Below are 26,661 nucleotides of genomic sequence, written 5' to 3'. Positions count from 1 at the left end.
CGGAAAAGGGGGGGGGGCCAAGCGCGCCCCCCCCCCCCTCCCTGCCATACCAGACCACATGACCTCGGCACTGGGAGGGTGCTTTTCCATGGTTGCCCCTGGAAAAGCACCTTGTCCCCGTGCTGATGGAGGCAAGGGCTCTTCCCCGCAAGCCCTGGGGCATTGGTTGTGGGGGTGCGGGCAGGGGGGCTTATTCACATTGGGCACCCAGATGCAGCCCCCCTTGTGAATGAGTAAGGAGTACTTATACCCCTACCCATTCACTAAAGGGTTAAATTCAAATTGTAAAAAAGACGCCACACTTTCGAAAAAATCCTTTATATTGAAAAAAAAAGACATGTTTTGACAAGTCTTATTTTTAAAAAACACAAAAAATAAAAATGGATCAACTGACGTAATCCTAAGGTCAATCACAGCGTCCAGAGTTGTCCATGACGATGACGACTCGACAAAATAAATAGAAATTATTTTTTAAAACCCAGACGCCCGCCGAACCGCCCACTCGCGACGAACTTCCGCCACAGAATAGCATTCTGATAGATAACAACAAAATATAAACAATTGGGCAGAGCTAGTGGTGACATCACTGCTTGCTCCACCCAACTGTTTACATTTGTCCGGCACCTGAAGTCCTGTGCAAATGGAAATTTCTAACTGTTATAGCATAGAAAAGACAGACAGACGTATGTGTAGAAAATCCTGTTTAAAAAGCATAATCCTTCAGCATGTAACACAATCCATGTGAAAAAAGGGAGTAACCTTTATTATACAAATGTGGCCAATTTAACAATCTCCAGCTTGTGGGGACACAGCAAAAGAGTTAAATGTCTGCCCTAGGTCTAAATTCAGGCATTTTGACTAGCATTTAGTGTAATACACCCAACAGAGCATAATGCCACAATCATGTGGGCTCCCTGCTATGCTGTTAATAGTTAATGTGCCAGTCAGCATTAACCTTGGATTTTAGTTGAAAAGGACCCAGTTGAAAAGCCTCCCCCTTTTCCCCCAAATGTCAGTCCAATTCATTAAAGTGAAAAACAAGTTCTAACAGCATTCAACATGTCCCAGGCCCCGCCATCATCCAACGTTAGGGGCCAAGAGCTCTGCCCCGTTGTAATTCTGCACTGGTTTAGGGTTTAAAAAGCACTTTGTGGGATTTCCCACAGATAAACGTAAGATGAGAATTTACCACACTGTCAGTTGGTCATTCCTGGTGAATTAACAGGTATTTCATTTGGATAAAAATAATGTATTCCTTGTAAATGAAAACAGCCTTTACATTTTTCATAAAAGATCACAACAAACAGTATTTAGCAGCACTCATAGGCTATGTATAGTTATTTCCCCATAGAGCACCACCTGCATAAAATCTTATCATGATTTCTATATGGTATAATGACAAAGAGATAGTTGTATTCGATTTTCCCGTGTATTCCCAATTTGGAAAATACATGCATCACATGTCTTGTGTACAGGTGGTGATAAGTGGAGTATTTTTTACATGTTTTGCAGCCAATAGCACTACTTCCTCTAGGGATGAACAGATGTTTTTGATTATATATTTGTTAGTGTGCTGCTACCATGCCTCAAAATAGGATCTCCAGTAAGGCAGGCGTAGGGGCATACAGGAAGGGGGCCCATATCCAAGCAGGCTACAGGACAGGGCTAATTATCCAGGGGGACAGTCACAGAAGCACCAATATGTTCTAAACCTGTAGAAGGACTGTCAATAGTCTGAAGCCCCAAACTTCAACATTGTAAGGGCTAGTTCACACCAAGCGCGGAGCAGGTTCAGAGCAGAGCAGGTGCAGACCGGATCAAAACTGCGTCCAATGTATTCCTATGGTATTTTTAGCTCCAGTTCACATCGCAGCATGCAGATCCAGAGCAGGTCCAGAGCAGGTAAAAAAACTGCAGCAGGCCCTATTTTACCTGCTCTGGATGCAAACGCATCAAAAACGCATGCACATGCCTGGAATGCACTGTTTTAGCCACAAACACGTCAAAAACGCATCTAAAAGACTAGTGTGCGTGTGCAGAAACCTGACCGGATCTGCTCTGCATTTGGTGTGAACAAGGCCTAAGGGTTTAGAGCTAAAGGAAACACTCAAATGACTGTCATATGGTAATATAAGATATTACCAAACAGTGAGCAATATCTCATCTTTCCAAACAGGTCAGATGCTTTACATCATATGTCACTAAATATTTAATCTATGAACAGAAACAATAGCTGTTCAAAAACTTCTTGGGCATAGCAATAATTGTATAACCTTCCAGGTGCTCAATCCTATCTTCATACAATAGCTCACTCTTGTCTACCACCCAACCTTAGACAAACTGTACTGTAGGTTTTCTTTATATGGACTGTGGCCTGTACTACAACTAGCAATACATACTGTATGTCATAGGTGTGGATTAATTTCTGTTAACAAGTTATCTAAACTGTTATCTAAATGTTCCACTTCACTGCAGTGTTTGAAAGCTGCATTAACAAAAAATAACTTAAGGCGGACCTTTACCCCCCTGTTAGGGAACCAAGAAACCAGACAGAAACTAAAGTGCAGCTTAAAAATAAAAGGAGTTATTTACAACAAAAAATAAAATAAAAGGAGTTTACTGAAAATAATGGGAAACAATAAATGGGAAAAAAACAATGGAGGGCGTTTAGGACATTGTCGATGCCAATCCAGAGGTCTGATGTCAGAGCGGGTAGTCAGCGGAACCAGGTTAGGGAACACTGAGTGAAGAATGAAAGGAAACAATAGCCATGGTCAGGAACCAGGAGATTAATCAGTCAGAGCCAGGGTCATACGCAGAGAACAAGAACAGGGGCAGAGAACATGGTAGATTTGAACAAACGCAAGGGCGCAGACCGAATGGATCAGCTGATGGTTAAATAGTGAACTGGTGTTGCATCACAACTCTGAGACAGGAATTTGTGAGGCATTTGCCAGTAGTTGCAGAATGATTATTTTTATGGGTTTGGTCATAAGAGGGCACCAAAGAGGAACAAACAGTATCAGACATACCGTAAACAAGGCATGCTGCAGCCTACTGGACAAGGAAGGGTAAGAATCCCTGACACCCCCTTTCACTAAAAATAACATCAGCATGCAGCTCTGCCTGCTGATATGAAATCATCTTATATACTGTACATTAGTTAAGCAAACATTTTTTTGCATTTACTTAAATTGCTGTTTTTCCAATTCCTGGTTGAGTGAGCTGTGACCTCACAGATACATCCTGGCAAGGCTGCATCATCAATGGGAAATCTCATCTGCAAACTACAAAATCTCCAAAGATCTTAAGAGGAGTAGAAAAATAGGGTATGCAAAGAATAAAAAGCATGCAAGTATCTATAAGTATCTGTTTTTCGAATTGCCATTAGTAAACATTTCTAAAGGTTCTTTTGTTGTAATTTCTAAGATAACGGTGAAGTTCGTCTTTATGACTTTGCCTAGAAAATAAAGAAAATATAAAATTTAAAAGAGAACTCTTTATACAGTATGTTTCAGATTAGATCTTTTCTGTAGTAAGGGAGAACAGTCTCTGAACGTTCTTTATAGTGAACCTGTGATTTGTCCATGCAACAGCAAAGTAACCGGTTTACTTAACTGCTGCCCTTCCATCTGCCCGTAATCATGATTCTTTTACCCCCAGCTGCTTCAATAGGCCACTGGAAGCAAAGAGAAAAAGTTCTGGGTATGGGACAGTGCAAGTTACTCTCCTTCCTCCTACGTGCTGTTCCTTGGAGAAAAGTCACACAGGAAGCCAGCAGCATTACTTGGAAGCAGAGAGAGTCCTCAGCCCTGTGTTTTAGGTCTCATCCTACTGTCAATACTAGGTTTTTTTTTCAGTTGTCCACTTACCAGGAGCCAAGTTTTTTGCAGCTTTCTTTACTGTCCACATTGTGCCCTGCTTGCACTCTCACCTCATTATTTGCCCTGCCATCTGCCTTTCTACCTCCATATTGCTCTGAGCTTTTGGTCCTCCCCCTGAAATTTTGTTCTTCCTCTCCCTGCTAGCATAGACTCTGCTGTAATCCTGTACATAGTTCCTCTACTAGTATAGACTTGGTTGTAATGCTGTAAATAGCTGCTCTTCTATTTTGTAAGTCTGTTTCCTCTTGCACCCTGTTTTCTTGGGTGACCTTCCTCGTGGCATTGTTAAACACCTTACCACCCTGCTAGAGAGAGGATTATTACCAATTTATCTATTTTATACTCTGTGGGCCTTAATTATTCATAATGGCACTGTTGATCTTTCACCAAATACTACACACACTAAAGTCACTATATATGATCTGTCACCAACTAATATCACTGAATATAACCTGTCATACCAAACAGTGTTAATGCAACTGTATATACATTGTTACTAACTGACACACTGACTCATTCTCTCTTGACTATCAAATTGAATATCATCACTGTATATCAATTCTCACGAGTCACTATATATAATGCCAAACCAATTCATAGCATGACATATGTACAATCTTTCACCGGCTACTACATCCATTAACATCACAATATATATTCTGTCACTGACTATCATACCGACTTGTGTCACCGTGTATTATTTATCACCTACTGCCACTGTACAGAATCTCCCACTGGCTGTTATAGTTGCTTATATCACTGTGTATGAGCTGTTGTTAATTCCACCATAGATAGTTTTGGATACAGTGTGAAATGTTTAAAACCCTAGTCAGGTTTTTTTATATGTTCTAAATGGGCTTTATTAAAGGGATAAAACAGAAGGTGGCCACATGGTATTTCACCACTCCGAATGGTATTTGGGATCTTCAGCAGTGGTACCTCTCTCTCTCTGGTTGTCAGCAGCTACATCACACAGTACCTGCAGCAGCTCAGTCTTTGGTAGGGACAGTACAGCACTCTCCTCCCAACAGCACAGTCTCTGGCTGGGGCAGTAAGGCATTTCTCCTCACAGCAACACAGTCTTTGGCTGATGTAGTATGGCAGCTCTCCTCACATGAACAGCAACTCAATCTCTGCTGGGCTCAGCCCAGGAGCCCTGTATTCACAGTTATCAGAGCACAGTCTCTGTTTGACCCAATACAGCAGCTCTTAACACTGGTCCTGGCTCCCTTCTAGGTTACCCAGTGTACAGCAGCAATACTGGTAAGCAGGGTAAAAGGACCCTCCAGGCACGTGCAGTTGGAAAAGTAGTGCAAGCTCTGAAGAAAACAGGCGCACATGTTAAAAGACAGATTTGCACATAAAAAAAATGATCTAAGAGGCTATAACTGTCGCAAGTGCTTTGATAAATTCCCCCCAATGTATATTGTATATAAATAATTGCATTAGGATTGCATAATGATCAAGGATGATATAAGATGTTTTGGAGCTGATTTAGGCCACTGACAGGAAAAGGTTATTGTATGAATTAAAAAAGAAGTAGACCCTGTAGTGGTGTAATCCATTTGTGTTTGAGAAAGCGTGTATGTCATGTCAGGACATAATATAATAAAAATATATGCAGCACATCTCTGCAATACATGCACATTTTCTCATGTCTTATCCCTTTAAAGTCCATGAAAGTACAGAAAAATACCTGCTAAACTGAGTTATGTCAGTCCTTCCCAGTTACCTTTTAGTTGATTTAGTCTATTATATTATAATTTTCTAATTTCGTGTTTCAAACTTTATCAGTAGACCTGGGATGTCTACTGGACTCTTGTTTGGACAGATTTAGGTGAGTTATTCCTAAGATTTACTAAGAATTACAGGCCTACAATATAAAACAACAAATTTCCATGAAAAACAATGTACCACTTTTGGTACAAAATTCCTGACATAGTCATACCGCCAGGGAGGTTAAAGCCCATTCCGTGTGCACCTTACTGTAAAGCTGGTGACGAATTGATGAGTGCGTTTGTCATCTGTTTTGCTTCCCAGTTATCTTTCGGGAAAATACTGAATACCTACCTCTATCCATTTTTCTAAAACATAAAGGCTAACTGTTCTGCGGCCAAAGAAAAGAATTGGGAGGGCTTATTACACTCTCCTTGAGAACACAAGTAGGGAATAGGACACAAGACAGCTCCAAATTTCTGACATGATCAACAGGTTTTTTTGCACTCAATAAACAGATCAAAACGTAGTAAAAATGAGAAGTTAACTGTTAGGATTTACATACACTTTAAATTTAATATTAGAATTAAACGCTTGATTGCTTCAAATAACAATATGATGGCACAATTTCTGTACATTCATTTGGGTTGCCTACAGATGATTGCATTCAAATCATTTTTGTAGATAATCCTCTTTATTTACTTTTTGAAAATACTCCTTTATTTCCCAAAACTTACGGTTTCCATTTCCTCGATCTAATGCAGAATACCCCCTAGCTGGACATTTTTATTCCCACCGAAATCATTTCTGACACAGCATCAATCTCCTAGCTTGATCTTTTTTTTAACCTTTTTAACCTTTACTATCCTCTGTCTGAGAGTTCGATCTGGACATTATACCTTCCCTCTTTTTACCTACATTCCTTTTTTTTGCCCCATAGAGTGCTTGTTTTTTTAACCATTTTCCTACCACAGCACATTTTGAAACAACAGGGTGGTGAACGCTTATTACCGATATATGCTTCTGGACACAGACTGACTGCATCCAGGAGTGTACAGCCATACTTGTATGCAAATATACATTGGAAGCAGCATTTACCAGCGAACAGCCACAGCCTGTCATTGATTTTGTACCAGTGTTGATTTAGTCGACAGAAATGTTTTGTCATAGTTTTCGTCATCTGCATGTTTTCAAAAAACTAAGTTAAAAGGACTACAATTATGTTGAAAATACATTGCAATTTTCTCTACTGGAGATTTAGTTGACAAAACGAAACTAAAAGAATTCAGATGACTAAAATGCAGCTAAACCTAATATGTGCATTTTAGTCATCTGAATTATTTTCGTTTTTGTTTACTTTTGTCAACTAAATCTCCAGTAGAGAACATTGCAATGTATTTTTGTCATAGTTTTAGTCCTATGGTACCATAGTTTTTAGTTTCACTTCATGTGAAAACATGCAGATGACTAAAACTATGACAAAACATTTTAGTCGACTAAATTAACACTGTTTTGTAGACAAAACTTGTGGCTCCCTGGCGAAGACATCCAGAAGTTTTTTTTATGGTACGTGGACCTTTGCACCCACATCAATGAGCCCTTGGTTATGCTGCTTTACGTTGGCCTATATGGACTTAAGGAAATTACTATGCCTTATCAACTAAATTAGTTGTTAGGTGAGCAATACTAAGAGTGGTGTTCTCTTTGCCATAGATCAGGGATAGGCAGCCATGGAGAGGTCACAGTTGATCTTTTGCCCACCCCTGCTATAGATAGATGACAATATATCAGAACTTTACCTTAGATGCAAACTCATGCATAATCTTTTTGATATAGGGCACAATATACTCTAAATCTGTAAGTAAAGTTTATGTACTAAGGCACTTACACATTTTAATAAATGTAAAATAACCTACTTCACATTAAAAGGTAAAATAAATTACTTCAAAGTAAAAGAATATTTAATGTTGAATGACTATTGTTGAGAAAAATGGAAATGATTACATGCAAATTGCAAATTGAAAAATAATTTTGTTTTCGAAGATGAATAATTTGTAGTAAGCACTGTTTTTGTCTCCCGCTAAGATGAAAGCTGCCAATATAAAGACTTGAGAAAATGTGATTGTTTCAAGAATAAAGACTTAAGCACATAAGAGGCAATGTCTAATTATTGATATAAACAAGTCTATATTCTTACAGGTATTTCATACTCTAATAAATAAGTAATCATTTTTTACAATCATTTTATTGCCAGCCTTAAATGGGGTGATGGGGATTTCAAATTTCAGTAAAAATTAAAAATTTTACTATCAAAAACCACAGCTGCAGAACACAGCAGCCATTTCATAAAAAACTTAATGAACATAGCAATAAATGTAGAAAACATAATGTACACTACAGTAAAGCACGGATATAAATAAAGGCACTACCAGGGATAAATTACAAAATTGTACCAAAGAAAACTAGCAAAACAGGAGCAATAACCAGAATCCAATTAGGTTTATTATTTCACAGGTATCAATCAATCTGATAGAATTCCCTAGTTTTCTTACATGAGTACGTTTATTGCAGTGGCGTAACAACCGGGGGGAGCTGACAGTGCGGCTGCCCCAGGCGAGACATGAGAGGGGGGCGCTGGGTGCTGGGCACTGGACAATGACAAGCAGGCTTCGCTCGGTTAAAAAAAGATTTACAGCCAGGCAAAAAAAAAGTCCACTCTGGGGGCCTCGGCTGTGAGGACCCGACCCAGCGACCTGCCGACGTATATTATCAGAGACGGAGAGAGACCTGAGGCGCCTCTGACTGGGACCATGTTAGTTCTAATCAATGAATTTCTTGTCTTCAGAGCCTCAGCCTCCCACTAAGCTTCCTCCGACTGTCTGAACTGAGACCAGCCAGTGTTAGACAGTTGAGATGATGACTACCTGCCATTAGTGGAACTTAAAAGTTTTAAGTTCATCTACATGCTATAATGGCATTGTATTGATTGTGAACTACAACCAGCCAGTTCAACTGGGACTTGTAGTTCCCTGTAACTGACATGAAGCTGTATTGAAAGGACTAGAAATACAATGCCTTTATAGAACATAGAATAAAACATAGATAAACTTAAATGTGCTATTCTTAGTTCTATAATGGCATTGTAGTACTTTCAGGTGGACAGTAATTAATACATATCATACAGCGAACTACATGACAGGGACCCCCCCCCACACACACACACACACATATATCAGCTAGGGAACTACAAGTCCCAGCATGCCCTTTTTGCCCCTGTACAACAAACAGATATTGCCGTTCCCTGGGTGTGTGGGGGGGTAGGGGGATGTTTGTACAGGGACAATGAGGGCATGCTGGGACTTCCCTAGCTGATATATGTGTGTGTGTGTGTGGGGGGGTACAGTTCCATGACAACAAGTCCCAGCATGCCCTCATTGTTCCTGTACACTCCCAACTTATCATCCAGGGAGATACAAGTCCCAGCATGCCCTTATTGTTCCTATGCACCCCCAGATATCACCCAGGAAACTACAAGTCCCAGCATGCCCTCATTGTCCCTGTACCCCCCCCATATCTCCCAGGGAACTACTAGACCCAGTATCTCCTCATTGTCCCTGTACACCCCCAGCCTCCCCCCCCACTCATATATCCCTGTATGTCCCTGTATACCCGGGGTATTCATAAAAATGTAATGCTCTTTATCAACATTAAAAATGAAATGCTCTTTACATGTGTTGAATTATCCTTATAACCAGAGTGGACGTTTATATAATGGGGGGTTTATATGATGGGGCGGTGGTGCCCTGGGCGCCTATAACTCTGGTTATGCTACTGGTTTATTGCATATACATAAATAGGTTTTTACATTTTTATTTATACTGTGCAATAGTGTTAGTAAAGAGCTCAAGGAACATTTTATCTGTGTTATGACAGTTTAATGCATTTTCAGTTATGCACAGACATGCTGTAGATGGGGGTAATTTACAGTATGTGTCATTACGTGGCAGCACCATTGTAGTAAAAACATACTTCTAAGTACTAAAAGCATCAATACTAACACATTGGTGATTTTATTCAAGGGTTTGAATTCAGGGTTGAAGTGAGTCTGAAAGATGTAAAGAACTCAAGACTGTGCCCATTTTTGAATGATTTTCGGTTCTGAAGTCCTACAACCTCCCACATCCATGTCTCTTAAAGTAGATGTTCACCCTTAGTGTTACTATTCTCCTTCATCTACTTTCAGGCACTGTCTTGTCTACATGAACTCACACCAACATTGGTCGCAAATCTAGACCAGCTTTCTAAAAGTGACATATAGTCACCAGCAGAGGAAAATGTGATAGAGTGCAGCAAAACTGGGAGACAGTTGGCACTTTAAAACAGGGAGTGTCTGAACAAGGACTTTCGAGGTAGGATGAACAGGTATTCTTTTAATGAAAGTTGCAGATTTAAAAAGATTCAAAACAACATTTTAAATTACATAAACATATTAAAACCTATGCCTGACCTTAGTAATTGAGTTTAGATCTACTTTTATCCTCCAGTTCTCTGTTCTGATGTAGTGAATGCTAGCCAAGCCAGAGTCAAAAGGTAGCTAGAGAACAAAGAGCTCCAAAAGTGCACTATGTAGGATTTTAGAAAGGAAGAACAAAGGCATACAGTTCCATGACAACAAGTCCCAGCATGCCTTCATTGTCTCTGTACAACATATTTACACACTATACTCATTTTACTGCCCTCTTTCTAAACCAATTAAATTGTGTTACCTCTTTAATGTCACCTCGTTTCTTTAACTACCATGGTGAGAAACAGCATTGTCACTCAGCTGCCATTCCAAAATAATTAGCTGTCTGTTTACATAGTAAAGTGAAAAAATACTTACTCTCTGTCGATTACAAGACAAGTCACAGCCTCCGCAGCAACCACATTTGCTGTTCTGATCTCCTCCCTGCAAAAAAAAAAAAGAAAATAGCCCTTTAAGTTTGTATTTTTCTTATTATGGCATATACTGTATGTATGTGTATATGTATATATATATATATATTCATTTTTTTTACAGTGATTACTGAGCACTACAATGAATAAGCCATCCAAAGCTTTGCGTGTGTTCTCCCTGAGGTTGGTGTAGGTAAATAGGTTTTGTCACATTTCACACAGCGAGCTGTCCAAATATGTATAAAAGAATTAAGTCAGCCTGTAGTAATGCTTCAGTGTCCATATTACTGGGCATCATCACAGACATAAATCATGTAATCTTGTTCCAACGGAAGTATATTTTGGAGAACAAAATATACTTTCTTAGCACTTAGTTGCATTTGAGAAAAACTCTTACAATGGAAGTTAATCATAATGTAAAAATAATGTGATTTACATCTTTGAAAATGCTACTAAATTAATCCACTAGCATTGCACAAATGTATACCATAGTTTTCAATGAAAGATTTTTTTACTTTTGGATAGAATGTTAAAAGTTTAGAAACCCTGTCAAGTGTTACTGCTATTTAGGCTCCGTTAGAGAGATTTAACTTACTTTATGTTTAGGAGTAAACCTATTAGCAGACAGGAAGTAAGGGAAACAAACAGCAATAAAGCTATCTGCCTAATGAATGAGGTGAAGCTCCACTGACTTCCAAGCAAAAATTATGATAGGCAAGCAAAAATAATTGTATTTATTTTTGCACATGATCAGGTATTTTTCCAAAGAGAATTTTCACCACATTCACTAAGCTAAGGGAAAATTCCCTTTCAAAGTGAACAGTCTATTTGCCTTTAATAAATCAACGCACCTAACTTACTATGACAGGTGTCACACTCAACAAAGATTGCATGGAATGGGAGTATCCATTTGCAGCTACAATGTAAAAGGAAATTTGCGGCTCTATGAAAACAGGGAAATAGAATTTACCAGAAAATAAATGTGTTATTTGGGTTCTTTTGTATGTTTTTGTAGATTCTAGGAAATTGAGTAAATTGCTTTACAAATAATGCCATTCTTGTCCAGCAGCAAATAGGAAAGACATAATAGGCACTCATTTTAGTCTATGTATTATGGATTAGCTCATTCATAGGTGGGGACCTGAAGTGTCCAATGGTTAAGTAGGACATACAGTATTTTTCTTTATCAAGGTTTACCTAGGTAGATATTTTGACCAACACTCTGAACCAGCATGTGTTCATTTCTAGCTGAAAAGAACCATATAGAGATGATTCTTCTTGCTCTAATATTTTTTTTTGACACAATACGTTTTTAGATTTGTCTTGCTCCTTTTTTGTTCTTTCTTGGATGTCAAATTATTCCCCTAAACTACTTTAATTGCCTAAATAATGCTGAAGGTTTTTGTGCCCAGGGAACATGAAAAATGGGTTTAGGTAGTTAACAGGGTTTCCATGTGTTATTTGGGAATTAAAATATATTCTAAATATAGCTAATATGAATACTTGAGTGTGTCTTTATTAGAGGTGAAACTACACCGAAATAGAAATGTAAAAACTGAAATGAAACCGAAATAAAAAAAAATGTTCAGGCCGAAACCAATACCGAAAATGTTTTTATTTAAAATTTTTCACATTTTTAAAAAAAATGTTAAATAAACTTTTACATTTTTATATTTATTTTTATTTATTTATTCATTTTTCATTAAATATTTTTTTTTTACTTTACTTTTAGGGGCTTTGGGAAAAATTAGGGGTCCAAACAGACCCCTGATATTTTCCTTTTCAAATAGAAAAAGAGATTCTGTGTCCCCTGTTATTAATGAACAAGAATCCTCTATGAGTGCTCCTGTTCATTGATAACTTGAGAATATAGTATGTTTTCCATAACTACAATTATGAATGAATGGTGGTGATGTAGATCACTCCCATTCATTCATAATTGAGGATATAGTCCACATACAATATCCTCAATTATCTACAAACACTCAGGGATCACTGATTGCTGAGTGTTTGTAGCCTGCTCTCCTCTCTGACACACAATGTCACAGGAGGCTGAGCGAGTGGTGCGAGAGGAGAGCCCAGCCTCCTGTGACAGCGCTGTCTCCGCCCACACACCGCTCTGCCGCACTGTCCAGCGGTGTGGAAGGAGAGACACCGGCCGCTCACAGCGCTCTCCTCCCGCAGCGCTCGGCCGGCTGTCACTTTCTCTCCTTCCCGCTGGGACGCAGAGCAGCGCCCAGCGGGGAGGAGAGAAACCTGGGATGTGCCGATCTATCGGCAGGAAAATGGCACTTTCGGAAAATGCCAAAAGTGCCATTTTCTGCCGATATGTTTCGGCGGCCGATATATCGGTGCATCCCTAGTCTTTATATTAACTTCTTTTAATTGTCTACACAGGGACACTTACACTCACTGACAGACAGTCAGCTAGTGGTGTTAAGTCTATCAGGCCTCTACTGATTATTACAGTGTTGTGTGTTTATATACAGGGATGAACTCATCAATATAGTCACTCATCATGATTTCAGGATGGATAGGGAGGTTTTTTTGTTCGGCAAATCTGATTTCAATTTATGCATAAAACAATCTTGACGTTCAGTGCGGGGTGTTATACAGATATAACTACAATTATGTAGTTGTATTATGTGTAAAGTACTTTATTCCATATACTAGCTTGTATCTGCCAATCAATAAGACACATGTTTAAACTAATAACACAAGAGTTTAGATTAGATTAAACAAGGTTCTGTAGTTTTAATTAGCTTGGTGATTAAGCATGAATTGAATATGGAAAAAGAACACATTTTTCTGCCTGAATTGTAATACATGAGGCTTGCAATTACATTAGAACTGACAAGACATGGCATACAATTTTACAGAATAACCCATAGGAACTGTAGAGATTTTGTGTACTGAATATACTCTGGTGAGTTGTATATAAGATGAAAAGTTCATATTTGGCAGTAAGCATTCTATAAACATTGGCAAGGGAAAGGGTTACTTTAAGATTCAGTACTGGTTCTCAATCCTACATTACTAGCATAGGTTAGCAAGCTGCTTATTTATAAAGACTGCGTAACATAATGTTAAGCATTTCAGATATTTCACATTGCCAGTACTCTGGCTATTACTTGTTCTCTTTAGCCTGCAGTGCCATTAATACGCTACTGTCTGTCAGTGTCCTGGCCTGTTTGTTCTATTTCAAGGCCTCTCACTTGAGAGCATAGGTCTAGGTAACATGAGCGAACCACAGGTAGCTGTGGAATTAGCCACATCTTACACATTTTTAATAAGTGGGTGTGCAGGAGCTGAGGTTCACTATCTACTTATATGGGGTGTGCATTAGTAATGTAAACAAAGATGCCTGAAACCTGCAGTAAGCATCTCCTGTCATGAAAGAGTATGTGTAGTAGAGATTAGAGTAACACAAAGCAGAATGTAAGGAAGTTAAAAGACTATGCCCTAATTATTCACAAGGAGAGGCACACACCTCCACTCAGTTGCCTTGTGCAGACGTCACCCATTAGGCCCCTCACATGCTCCAAAACATACAAGAATCCAAAAAGGTGACCACAAGAAGGTCTCGTGTCAGCATATAAATAGCGTTGTTATTCCACGTACAAAACAGGCAGTATGAAAATTATTATTATTATTATTATTATACAGGATCTATATAGCGCCAACAGTTTGCGCAGCATTTTATGAGACAACACTATGTTTCTAGCCTTTGAACGTCTCTTTCTCACATATGGAGCATGTAAGATCCCTTACATAGACTTGGGATCTTTGGGGAAAAAAAACCCTCAGTGGAATGTCCATTTAACAGAAAAATTGCCACCGAGGATTTAAGCAGAACTTTTGGGCATACTGTCCTTAACCTTTGAAGTGGGGCTACCTCCGCACTGCAAGGGTTAAGTGTTCACTTTTGTCTGGGTTAAAAAATTACAAAGTTATACCCACCCGATCCTTGGGGCCGGCTTGCTCTTAGACTTAGTCCCTTCCGCCTCGCTCCCCCTCCCCTGCAGCAGTCTAAGATCTTGTGAGTCATCATGTTCTCTACACTGTGTATATAACATGAGGAGGCTGAGGAACATATCATTGCTGCAGGGGTCTAAGGTCCTGTGAGTCATCCTGTTCTATACACCGTGTATAGGATATGAGGATGCCCAGGGATATACCACTGAGCAGCGGAGGAGGAGAGAAGCAGATGGGACCAGTCAAAGAGCAAGCTGGCTCTGCGGATCAGGTGAGTATAACTTTGTTATTTTTCAACCTAGACAAGAATGAGCACTTAACCCTTGCAGTGCAGAGGGTGGCCCCACTCACTGCAAGGGTTAAAAAAATGACTGCTTTAAAGTACAGCTTTAAGTTACAAACGAGTTCTTGGCACAGCTGTAGTGAACCAGACCACCCATTCTCTTTATTTCAGGGAATGGGAATGATACGCTTTGTATCAAAGTGCATTAATAAGGTTCTCTCAGCCACTGAAGAATACTTTAAGCAAAGAGAACAAATGTTGCACAGCACAGACTTTTGGAAGAACACCTACCCACCCCACATGTGCAGAGATCTTTGGAATCTGGTTATAGTGGATGAGACAGAACTCGAAATGTAGTAGACTGAGTAAACCTCCCGACTTTAGCATAGTTGCAGTGTTTACTAGGTAGCCTTAGCAGTTGACAGTTTAATCTAATTTGTTGGCTGGAATTTCTCTTTAATCAGAGCTAATTTAGACATTATTGCCCTTCTTCTATAAAACATTAAACTATTGTTAAAGCTTTTAAATTAATCTAAGATAATATTACAAAAAAAATCTCTTTCAATTCAGCCAATGCTTTCATGCTTTGTTCAAAATCTGGAACACTTGTCAAAACTATCAGAACCTCATTTTTCACCTGTTTATGTGCTACAATAAGACATAATCAGAGGGCACATACATACTCCTTTATTCATGCCACAAAATGGCACCTATCTTCTACAAAGAATGATGGCAAGATTGCCATTTAATAAATCACAACACCTTCTCATGATAACAGATGGGGAATAGTGACACAGGGCAGATAACAGCTGTGACATATTTGATGAATGCTCTGCAAGGATTGTAAGCCATGAAAACAAACACATAATACTTGTTCCCATTCCACTGTTCCCTGCTGTCCTATGGTAGTGGCACAGAAGCCAAGTATAACATAACTTGCTAGTCTATCCTGACTTTCACCTGTCAGATTAAAGTGTCATGTTACAGCAAGAATGATACAGTGCTATACAAAGTAGGGAAATGCAATTCTGTTCTCCTCTCAGATGGAGGTCTTGGCATTCATCAGAGAGAAATGCAAAAATTTCCATTTCAATTGGGTAAGCAACAATTGTGGGCAGAGTGTAGAGAATAATAAATACTGGCTTTGCTGCTATGAATCTTCCTTTTGTCTACCTGTATAAACACTATTAAGAGTTTCACTGAGCCAGTCAGCAGTCTTGGAATTCTAAAGCCCGAGAACTAGTATGCTAAAGTTATACGGCACTGAGTTGCTGAAAAGTTGTATTGCCCAGGATTTCATGAAAAGGATGTCATCTGGAAATTTCTTTTTATAAAATAAAGGTATAAAAAATATATAAAAAGTTTACTCTTCACTGTCACTAGATAACATATTTATAAATGTTAAGTGTCAGTCAGTGTGTGTGCTGGAGTGGGCATATCAAAACTTTAGGTCACGGTGTTATTTTTTATAAATAAAATGCGGTGCGATCAAAATAGTGCTTGCAGCCTTTTGATCACACCGGACCGCACTGCAGGCACAATTTGCCTTGCGATCCCATGCGGGTGATCGTATTACGGCCAGAGGGCGTGGCTATGGTGCCACTCACTTCAATGGCCCACCACGCCCCCTCCAGCCTGGCAAAAAAGTGAGCCTGCCACAATGTGAGGCAGTGCGTTCTGGCCAGAATGGGACCGGAACACACTGCTTTTGTTGTGCACTAAACCTTGCACAGTCTTCTGTCACAGAAAGCCTGCTGATCATCAATTATTTTCTTAAGCTTCACTTCCACCTTAATCTGTCTCTGTTAGATACAGGTTTTCTATGTGGTTTGAATATGTTACAAATTTTGATAACTGGACATACTATTAACCATTGAAATTCCAATTTCTATAGGTACTATAGTCATGTTCGTATTTATTTCATGTTTGACACCACTCATACTTTTGTTATGTTTTTCTGGGTTTTTTTTATGTTATCATCAACAAACAAAAGCAATATAGTTCATGCTCCTAAATGTACCTTTTTATGTAAATTATACATTTATATATAAACTAATTTAATGTTTTTAAACTGCAATCTGCAGCTACATTTTTACATGCACATAGTGTGTGTATAAGGCCCTTGTTACAGCACCAGCTTCTGGTGTCCCAATTGCAGCCTGGCTGTGAAAGTATTACATAGATATGAGTACTGATGAGTAATGATGGAAAGAGCCACTTTCATTTTCTTCATTCTACAACCACACAAAGTTGCCGTTGTTGCTGTCCATAATTTGCCTTTTTATTTTAATACCAATTATAATGACTTTTACATGTGTCTATACATTTCCATTAAAACAGTCACTCCAGTAACTGTAGATATAGGTTGGCCATACAAACAGGGGCGCATCTGCCGCGAGGCAAACAAGGCATTTGCCTCGGGCGGCAGATTCCAGGTGGGCGGCACAAATGCCGCCCCCCAAAACATATTGCAGCCGGGCTGCACAGAAACCGCCAGCCTGGCTGCCTAATGTCAACAGGGATGGCGGCGGCGGCAGCAAGTTGCGGGCAGGGGACGGAGCGGCAGGAGGCAGGGGGTGGCGATAGAGGAGATGGGGCGGAGCTGCAAGAGGCAGTGTGAAGACGGAGGAGACGTAGCGGCAGGAGGCGGAGACAGGGTAGAAGGGGCGGAGAGGAAAGAGGCGGGGCCGAAGACTACAACAGAGGAGGGATGAGAAGAGACCTTGATGGAGGAGGCGGGAGGCGTCGCCAAGGCTCAGGCAGGGCCCAACATAGGTTCTGCACAGCCCACCAAAGAGTCGCAGGTGGGCTGTGCAATACCTTTTGGTGGGCTTTGCATGATCTGTGGGGGGCTTTGAAGAATGTGCAGGGGGCTCTGCAGCCTGAAAAGCCCACCACAGATTTTACACAGCCCCCTGAGATCCAGCAGACTGAAGGGTCTCAGCATGACCTGTGGGGGGCTTTGCAGGATCTGTAGGGGGCTCTGCAGACCTGCAAAGCCCACCTTAGATCCTGCACAGCCCCCCTGAGATCCTGCAGACTGCAGGATCTCAGGGGGTCTCTGCAGGATCTGTTGGGGGCTTTGCAGGATCCGTAGGTGGAAGGGGTGGGGTAAATTTAGTGGGGGGGCACCCGAATTTTGCCTTGCCTAGGGCAGCCCCAAACCAGAATACACCACTGCATACACATACAGTCTTTTCTCGTTCTTGAATCCTGCCTTCTGGGCTATTGTATTCTGACAGCGACAGATGTGCCGCTAATAGAATACTTACACATTGACAGCAGCTGATTGGCTGCACTGTATGGCCACAGATATTTAGAGTGAATGGAGTGGTGCTGACTGAGCCACACACTGGTCGAATTTTGGCCGAGTCCTGCTGATTATATGGCTAGCTATATTTTACCTGTATTCAGCTGAAACTTATTTAGGTACTTTTAAGCAATTAATAGCAATACAAGGTAACTTCTTTTCTATTTTTGTAAAAATGTTACATGAAATTGTGAAGTCATGAAACAATTAAACACCACCATTGCTAGCACAATGGGAATAGTCAATAGCCCTGTGTAAGGTACATCTTGAGCAACTCCTAGCTTACACAGGGCTGCTCTTGTGCTGCCAACATCAGAAGAGAGTGGCAGGGGAGTAAAGGAAAGGCAAGTACATACCACTTGGAAATGAGGGATTAAACTGCACCTGCTGCTTTGGCCTCCAAGGGCAAAGCACAAGTTCACATTAAGATATTATTACTTTGCATAAAAGCAGCTTCCCAAACAAAAACGCCATTACCAAAATTTTTTTTTTACAGTTATAAACAGCTCTGCCATAAAAAGCAATAAAAAAGGTTAAGAGGTTATTCTTAAGTACAAAGCCCAGTTGCAAAATTGTTTCAGAATGTATTATAATTACACATGCAAGATAATATATATATATATAATCATTATACTCTCTTTGATTTTCCAAAGAGTTATAGTTACTGCTAATAGATTATTCTCTTTAAATGACCAACTATTACTTTTTCCAAACAGCAAAACTACAGTCTGGTAAAGTCAAAATAAAAAATAGCAATGCTTAGTTTAAAAGGATTATAAAGGAAATGCAAATTTTCTTCTTCTAACTTAGCATTAGCAACATTTGCTTACTCTCCATCGCTGTCTTCACTGCTCCACCCTGCGGAAGGGCATAGGGTGAAAGAAGAGTCCGAATCATATCCAGCATAATCCATTTAAGGAGGTTATTTTATTGTGTGGCTTCTCCATGTGTGTATCTGGCCACTGTGCTGTTTGTGCATTTCTCTCTGTCTCTCTCTAGACTATAAATGTAAACGCCTTTCCAACTTCATGCTTGCAAGGTCACTGATATTCAGATGGCATCTTCTGTGTTATATTTCAGTATGGTGTAGCAATCACCTTGCATATACATCACTGTAAAATGCAGACAAAATTATTTTAATGGCAAATATTCTTCACTTATAATATGTATCATACTGTGTTGTAAACGATTACAACTCACTAACATTTGCTCCTTGGAAGACCTCACTGCCTATGGCATGGGTAAGCTGTTTAAAAATGATCACCTTCATTATAAAACTCTTCACTAATATATTTAAATCTCCTGGCAATGAATACAGTGACGGTGGATGTGGAGGATACTTCCCACAGCAGTTTTCACTGGAAGCAGGAAATGTTGGATGATTACAAGAGTTTTGGGTACTCCTGGGGTAAAAGTACCTAATGAAAGGGCCAAGACTGAACAAGAACAGAAGTCTGGCTGCAGTAAAGACAAGCTTCCTGATTGGCCGAGAATCCGGCTGCTTGCTCCCCCGGGGCACTGCCCATCAGAGAGGATCTCCTTCTGACCAGAAGTTCTGGTATTGGGGTAAGTATCAGAGCATTTTGGTGAGTACTTGCCCAAATGCTCGGTATAAGCACCAATACTAATACTAGTAGTGGTATCAGTGCATCCCTATTTTAACCCTTTATTTACATTATGCCAAAGTTCAAATGACCCATTTACAAATTGAACAAGAAAAGATGCAGATTAGCTTCTCCAATTGTCTTGCCAATGCAGGGAGGTTAATATGCATCATAATCATAATCTGCACCTCGTAAGTGACAGGTAATAAACTTACCCTCTTAGTAAATTGGTAAAAGGGTTAGTTAGACCCTTACCCCTTCTTCATAGTGGTGCAAAAAGGCTATGTTTTTTTTTTTCAAAAGGACCATCCTGATGCTGACCAACATTGGGCTCCTTTTGCAGCAAAGGTAGGACACAGCGTACCAAACTGTAAGGTATATTACCTCCTGGGGAAACATTGGCACAAAAGAGCCCAGTTCTGGCAAATATAAGGATGGTAAAGGAAGCTGTTATTTTAGGGTACATCTTGAGCAACTCCTCAGGATGACCCTGCCAAGAGCACTGGATGACTCTTGGCAGGGTCATCCAGTGCTGAAGGGCATAGAATCAGGTATCAGAACTGTGGAGGCACCAAACAATCATGGCTTTCCATACATGGGGATACCAGTTTGTATGCCTGGTGTGCCAGGCTGGTAACTTTAGTGGAAGACCATACTTCTTGTATTCCTCAAATTGAGCTTAAAACTCTTAGAAATCCTAAAAGGAGCTTGCAGAATAAATAAAAGTGGATCAGAATGAATTTCTGTTTTATATGGGAATCAAGATGATCTGGGTCTATTCCTAAACTTGCTGAATGTTTCACTCATCTCTATAATGAGCTCAATGTTATCAAAATTGACTCTATTTCCTGTGGTTTAGGTTTTGTGAGAGACAATATTTCTCATTTAGAAAGGATCACTCATTTCTTAAGACATGCAGACACTACTACAATAATGTGACAAAGGATTTATGCGAGAAAGGGAAGATTAAAAACAAGAACAGATGGATACCACTGAGTATCACTGATGACCAGCAGCAGGTCTTCCAACCACACGCTGTGCAGACCATCCATTTTCAAAGTGAAAAATTACCTTTGTGTACAATGCAAAATAGTGCAGACATTATGGAATGTACTTACAGATTCTTCCTTTTCCTTTTATATGGTACATTGAAAACTATTATCATTAATACTAATCTACATTATCATTCTAAAGTTCTGTCAGGTCAGCTGTCAATGATATATAATTTAAAAAGTAATCACACATGGGTTGGACGGTGAAATACTATACTTATCATTTTATCTATACCCTTTTTATGTAAAGACATGCATATACTATGTATTTTTTAAGTAGAAATTATAGTTTTAACTTTACAGTAAGCAATGATTAAACTAGTAACCATACCCTAAAGTCTATAAAGTCTATATGTGGTCACGGCTGTCGGGGTTTTTTTAATAGCTGTGATCTCTACTAGCCTTATGGAACATGTCCACAGTCTCCCACTGTCTGTTGTAGCAGGTCTCCTTCAACCAAATCTACATCATGTCCATAGTCTCTGATCATCATGTCCTCTAGTATGCCTGCAGTCCTCTCTAGCATTACATATAAAGAACACTATGTGTAGCCCTTTGGTGATGTCATAGGCTCCTTATACTTTGTAAGTGGCAACAACTGTCCTAGAAGCACCAGTTATACCCAACCGTAGAAGACTGACTATGGGGGTGATTTACTAACCTAAACACACACACACACCAGGTGTGTGTGATTTTCACACAGCAAAACGTATTTATCAACCAAAAAGTCTCTAAAAGCATATTTCCACTAATGCCATATATGGAAAAATCATGCACATGATGCATATATAATGCTGCTTCACAGTTTAGACAAAAATGGTTAGCTCATGCATTTACATTCCTTGCATTCATCAACGCAAGCAACACAACATAGAGCTAATTTACCCAACATCACCTTGGAATTCATTCAGGGCTTTGCACAACACACCTGCTGGGTGTGTACACATTACAAAGGTGTTTAGATTCCACCCATAGATCATGCTGGGAGTGAACACACTGCAGAGGTGTATACACATTCGTGGTGTGTTTATAAGGTTAGTAAATCAACCCCTATGTCTCACAATAAATTACTGGAGACTCTGTTTGATTTTTTTCATCAGAGCTCCACTGAGTTGATTTGGAACCTTGAAAACAGAGCACATCTGACCTAAAAATAATTGCTCTGAATGTAACTCTAGCTCACAGACATGATACAGTTGTTAGTTGTTAGCAAATGACACAAGCACTAAAATAAGTTTATTAGACTATTATATCGACATGCAGACTCATCCTAGGAAAAGACAGGTTTTATTTATCTTTTTACTGCAAGGCTGCAATAATCTTTTGTCTTTAATCTGAGCCGGTTTCCATGAGCTGGTGGTGGCTGACCATGTGTTTTGTTGTTCATGCAGTATCATGAACATGAATACAATTTTTTTGTCTATACTTGTTGAAACTGTATGAATCGAGGACTGCAGTCTATCTTTACTGACAGCTATAGCCTGAAATTATGAAATGCCAAAAATAACCCAACCCCCCCAGTTAACATGCAAATGAAATGTTTCAATCATATTATTCTTTGGGCTCCTGTAAATGTCACATTCTGCCTTGGATATTTTTTCAAATAATTATATGAAAGAACACATCACTGCGATCCCTTTAGGTATGTCTCCTTCTCCCTGCTGGCCACTAGGTGCTGCATACTTTATCTGTGAAGTCTTCTGATTGGTTCACTGACTGCAGGCAAGGGATGCTGCGGCTGTGTTCTTTCACATAAAGCTCAGGAACAAAATGATTTATGATGGAGAAAGCTAACAGCTCTGAGAGGGGGGCCAATGACAGTACAGATCAAGGGGAGAAGTGACTGATGAATGTTGGAGGTTGTTCACACAGGAAATGAAAGTGGGCTCGAGATAGCTCTTGCAGCTTCCTAGGGTTATATTATGGAGATTTAAGTTTGCAGGAAATTGAAAGTAATCAATTTTATCGCAGGCAAGGGCTTGTTACAAGTATGGGAAAATGGTTATGCTGGAGTTCAGCTTTAAAAAAGTGCCAATGCACAGATTGTCCTTATGTAGCAATGTTCTATTCAATCATAACAGCAAGGATATTAATGCTATTTATCTATATTTAATACTAGTTATTGTTTAATTACTATATTATTATAAACATAAGGTAGTATATATAGGGTATATTTAACCTTTCCTGTCAACACAGACAACATTCATTCAGTTACAAGAAGCTAAGGGTGGGGGGACTTGCTGCACACAATGTTATAAACTGTAAGAGAGACATTGCTAGGATTGCATTTCAGAACTCAGTAGTAAGCATGCTAGGTCTGTAATAGAATGCTATGTGATTTATTGTACTCTATAGGTTAATGCATCACAAATTTAAGTATAAAGACACCCTTCCAGTAGGTCAATGCTAAATTATTGATACTGTATTTACTCATGTTATTCTGTGTCATTGACTGTCTTTTACAAGGCCAATGAACATTTATGTGTAACAAGCACATATGCTAACAAATTATTGTATGGAAATGTGGCAATAAATATTATGGCTGCAATAAAGAGACACAGACAAAATGAAGGTCTTAAAATATTTTTACAGTAACCTTATGTAGACACAGGAAATCATTTTCGTCCTTCCTATGTGCACAGAAACCAAATTGTTAATCAAGGTTATCCAGTGAAAGTGCTGTCTTCAACTTTTGCTCTCTGTAGAGAGAATCTAGATTAAAGAACATCTCTCCCAGGTCCTAAGCTAAAAAATAGATGGTTAGCTTTTTTTGTAGCAAAATGATAAAGTTGAAGTAAAAGGCAACATGATGACATAAAAGACCACTTAAGCTGGAGGAAAGGTCAGTATAATATTTAACTTTTTCCCCTTACTAGAGTTTTTCACTTGTATTGAGGGTTTCTGCAAGAAAGATGGGGCATTTAGTACAAGGTCCACTTTAGGAAGTTGTGTACAGTAAATCTGCCTGGATACAATGACATCATCACTTCGCTGTATGTATACAGATAGCAATCATGTTCCTGTGACTTAAGTGTAGTGCACTCTCCTTCTCTGTGACAGCAAAGCCTGAAATCAGCACTGTAAGGGTGAGAGAGTGCACTACGCATGCACAGTGTTTGGACAAGCCTCAGCTCTAGTTTCTTCTGCATTGGTGGTGCATTCTATCATCTGGCATGTCCTGCACTTTAGGCAGAATGGAAGAGAGGGGTCATCTACCAATGAGTTTTTGTGGTCAGGCTGTTTAAATAGAGCATTTAAAAAAAAAAAGGGCATGGGGTTCCCACAAAATCTATACTAGACCCTTAATCCGAGTATGCAGTCTGTCAGGCTAGGAAAGGGGCAGAACGTGTGTGCACCTCCCATTTTCAGAATCATACCATACCCCTTCCCATGGGGAGAATACCTTGCCGGTGGGGGACCCCACTGGCAAACAATCTTGTCACCATGTTGATGAGGACAAGGGCCTTTTCCTCACACCCTGGCCTAGTGGTTGTGGGGATTTGAGTGGAGAGCTAATCAGAATTTGGAAGTGCCCTTTAAAAAATGGGAGCCCCCAAATACTGTCCCCGAACATAAACGAGTAAGGGGCACATAGTATTCCTACTCCTTCATAAAAAAAAATTTAAACAGTCAATAAAGATTCCTCAAATCCATTATTAATCATGTAATTTAGCAATAAAGATCCTCATCAATCATGATGAACGATGCATGGCAAAAAAAACCCGCCAACCCATCCACACCCCCCAATGGAGACTTGCACCAAATGAAAGATCCTGGGCCCCTACCTGTAATGTATACAAAGAGGCGGGGTATACCAGGTGACGCTGATCAAATGTGGACATGGCCATATTTGATCAGTGATATCACAGAGGATCCTGTATATACTCCGTCCCTTTGTTTATATTTTGCTGCAGGGCCCGGGCATCTGCTCATACCAATATTCTGAATTAGGTGTGGATATCCTTCACTGTTATTGACTTGGTTCTACATCAGTGGACAACGTGATTGACGATGGATTTCATTGGATGGATTTACAAAATGCAGTCCATGTAATCTTAACGGTGATCTGTGATTCTGAGTGATCAGCTGCCCTATTTTTGGAAGCATTTTTATGCCTTTCTTGTCAAAAGATCAATCTTATCTGGTGAGTTAACCCAAACTGGGGGGAACAAGAGAGTACTGAAAGAGCACAGGTACATACTGGTTTCTACTGGATACTACAGATTTGGTTCAGCACAAAACTTAAATGAATGTACTGACTACACTTTGCACTTTAAATGAAGTGGATAACAAACAGGTTACCATTGATCAAAAAGTAAAATGTGTTTGGATTGCACAATTAATTAAAAGTTACATTTGGTTTTGGATTGCACTGATTACAGTTTGCAAATCTGGCTGCTGGTTTACATTGACTGCACTATAGCTCCTCTTGTAGTCGAAATACAAATTTGATTATTTAATTCATAGTGTGTTGAGGATATATCACCAATTCTTGAACATAATTGTTTTTTTCAATGTAACTTATGTTGCTGATTTGAACACATATTTGTTGTTCAGCACTTTAATGCTGTGCATATTTATTGATTATTTGTTGTCTGTCCCTTAAACTATAGCACAGCTGCTTTAAGTTAATTTCATTTCATTACATGCACAGTATGAGCACATAGTATCTCGTACATATATTCTGCTAAAATAAGGTAATGTATAGTGGAGATGGAACTTAAGAGCTTAAAATATACATTTGCTTAATCACAAGATCTTTGTTGCTACTTTACACCACATTTAGATTTATACAGTTTACTTCATGCAGCTACCAAAACATATTTTACTCCACTATTCATAAAAAATTATACTGTGTGTCTCCTGTGATCCCCATCACAACAGACTGGGAGAGGGAAGGCCAAAACTGATTTGCATGGTGCGTTCAGTCACAGCATGAATATTACTCACAGGTGAAATAGAGAAATTACATTATTACACAATTGTGTGCTGCTGCCTCTATACTGAGCATCGGCACATACTGCAGAAACCTATAGGTTCACCTGCAAGTACCTTTTGATGTCTTCAAGCTTGCATTGAGCACTCTCATTTGCAAACTTTGACAGTTCTTTTAACCAGGCCCGTCTTTAATACTGATTGGACCCTGGGCAAACATTTTCTTGCCCCCCCCAGGAATTTCTCTCACCTCCCCAACACCCAGGAAAAAAACAGCACACATAGATCATAGACTTCTCTCAAAAAAACTTTGACTGCATGATTTCAAACAGATTGCAAGCTCAGCCATTTATATTAGGGATGCACCTATATATCCTGCCGCCAAAACATATCGGCCGTAAATGCCACTTTTGGCATAATGCCGAAAGTGCCATTTTCTGGCCGATACAGCAGTGCATCCGTTCATTCTCTCCTCCCCGCTGGGTGCTGCTCTGTGTCCCAGCAGGGAGGAGAGAAACTGTGACAGGAGGAGAGAGCTGTGAGCGGCTCTGTAGGGTCTCACCAGAGCTCTGTGGGGTCTCAGCAGCCTGGTTAGACCCCTCAGAGCCCTGATGAGACCCCAAAAAGCCCTCATTAAACTCACCAGGCTGGTGAGACCCCACAGAGCCCTGGTGAGACCCTACAGAGCCCTGGTTTATTCGGGGCTCTGTGGGGTCTCACCAGGACTCTTTGGGGATCTCACCAGTCCTGGTGAGACCCCGCAGAGGCCTGGCTAAACTAGGGCTCTGTGGGGGCCTCACCAGGGTAGCAGGCCTGTGGGGGATCTCACTAGGGCACTGTGGGGTCTAACCAGCCTTGGTAGACCCCACAGAGCCCTAGTGAGACCCCACAGGGCCCTGGTTAAACCAGCGCTCTCCACAGGGCTCTCACCTGCTCTCCACAACGCTCTCCTCAGGGCTCTCCAGGC

General features: G+C 39.9%; 1 protein-coding gene across 2 annotated transcripts in view; it reads right to left on the bottom strand.

Annotated features, from left to right (window-relative positions):
* Window positions 1-26,661, bottom strand: part of PRKG1 (protein kinase, cGMP-dependent, type I) — an 844,452-nt gene that overhangs the window by 51,941 nt on the left and 765,850 nt on the right. For both annotated transcript variants that reach the window (XM_018568606.1, XM_018568599.1), the window contains one exon: window positions 10,483-10,548. In XM_018568606.1, the coding sequence (XP_018424108.1) occupies window positions 10,483-10,548 (66 nt within the window). The remainder of the gene's footprint in view (window positions 1-10,482; window positions 10,549-26,661) is intronic.

Source organism: Nanorana parkeri, unplaced genomic scaffold (genome assembly GCF_000935625.1).
Source record: "Nanorana parkeri isolate BGI_ZX_2015 unplaced genomic scaffold, ASM93562v1 scaffold32, whole genome shotgun sequence".
Taxonomy (NCBI): domain Eukaryota; kingdom Metazoa; phylum Chordata; class Amphibia; order Anura; family Dicroglossidae; genus Nanorana; species Nanorana parkeri.
This window is presented reverse-complemented; position numbering and strand designations above follow the sequence as displayed.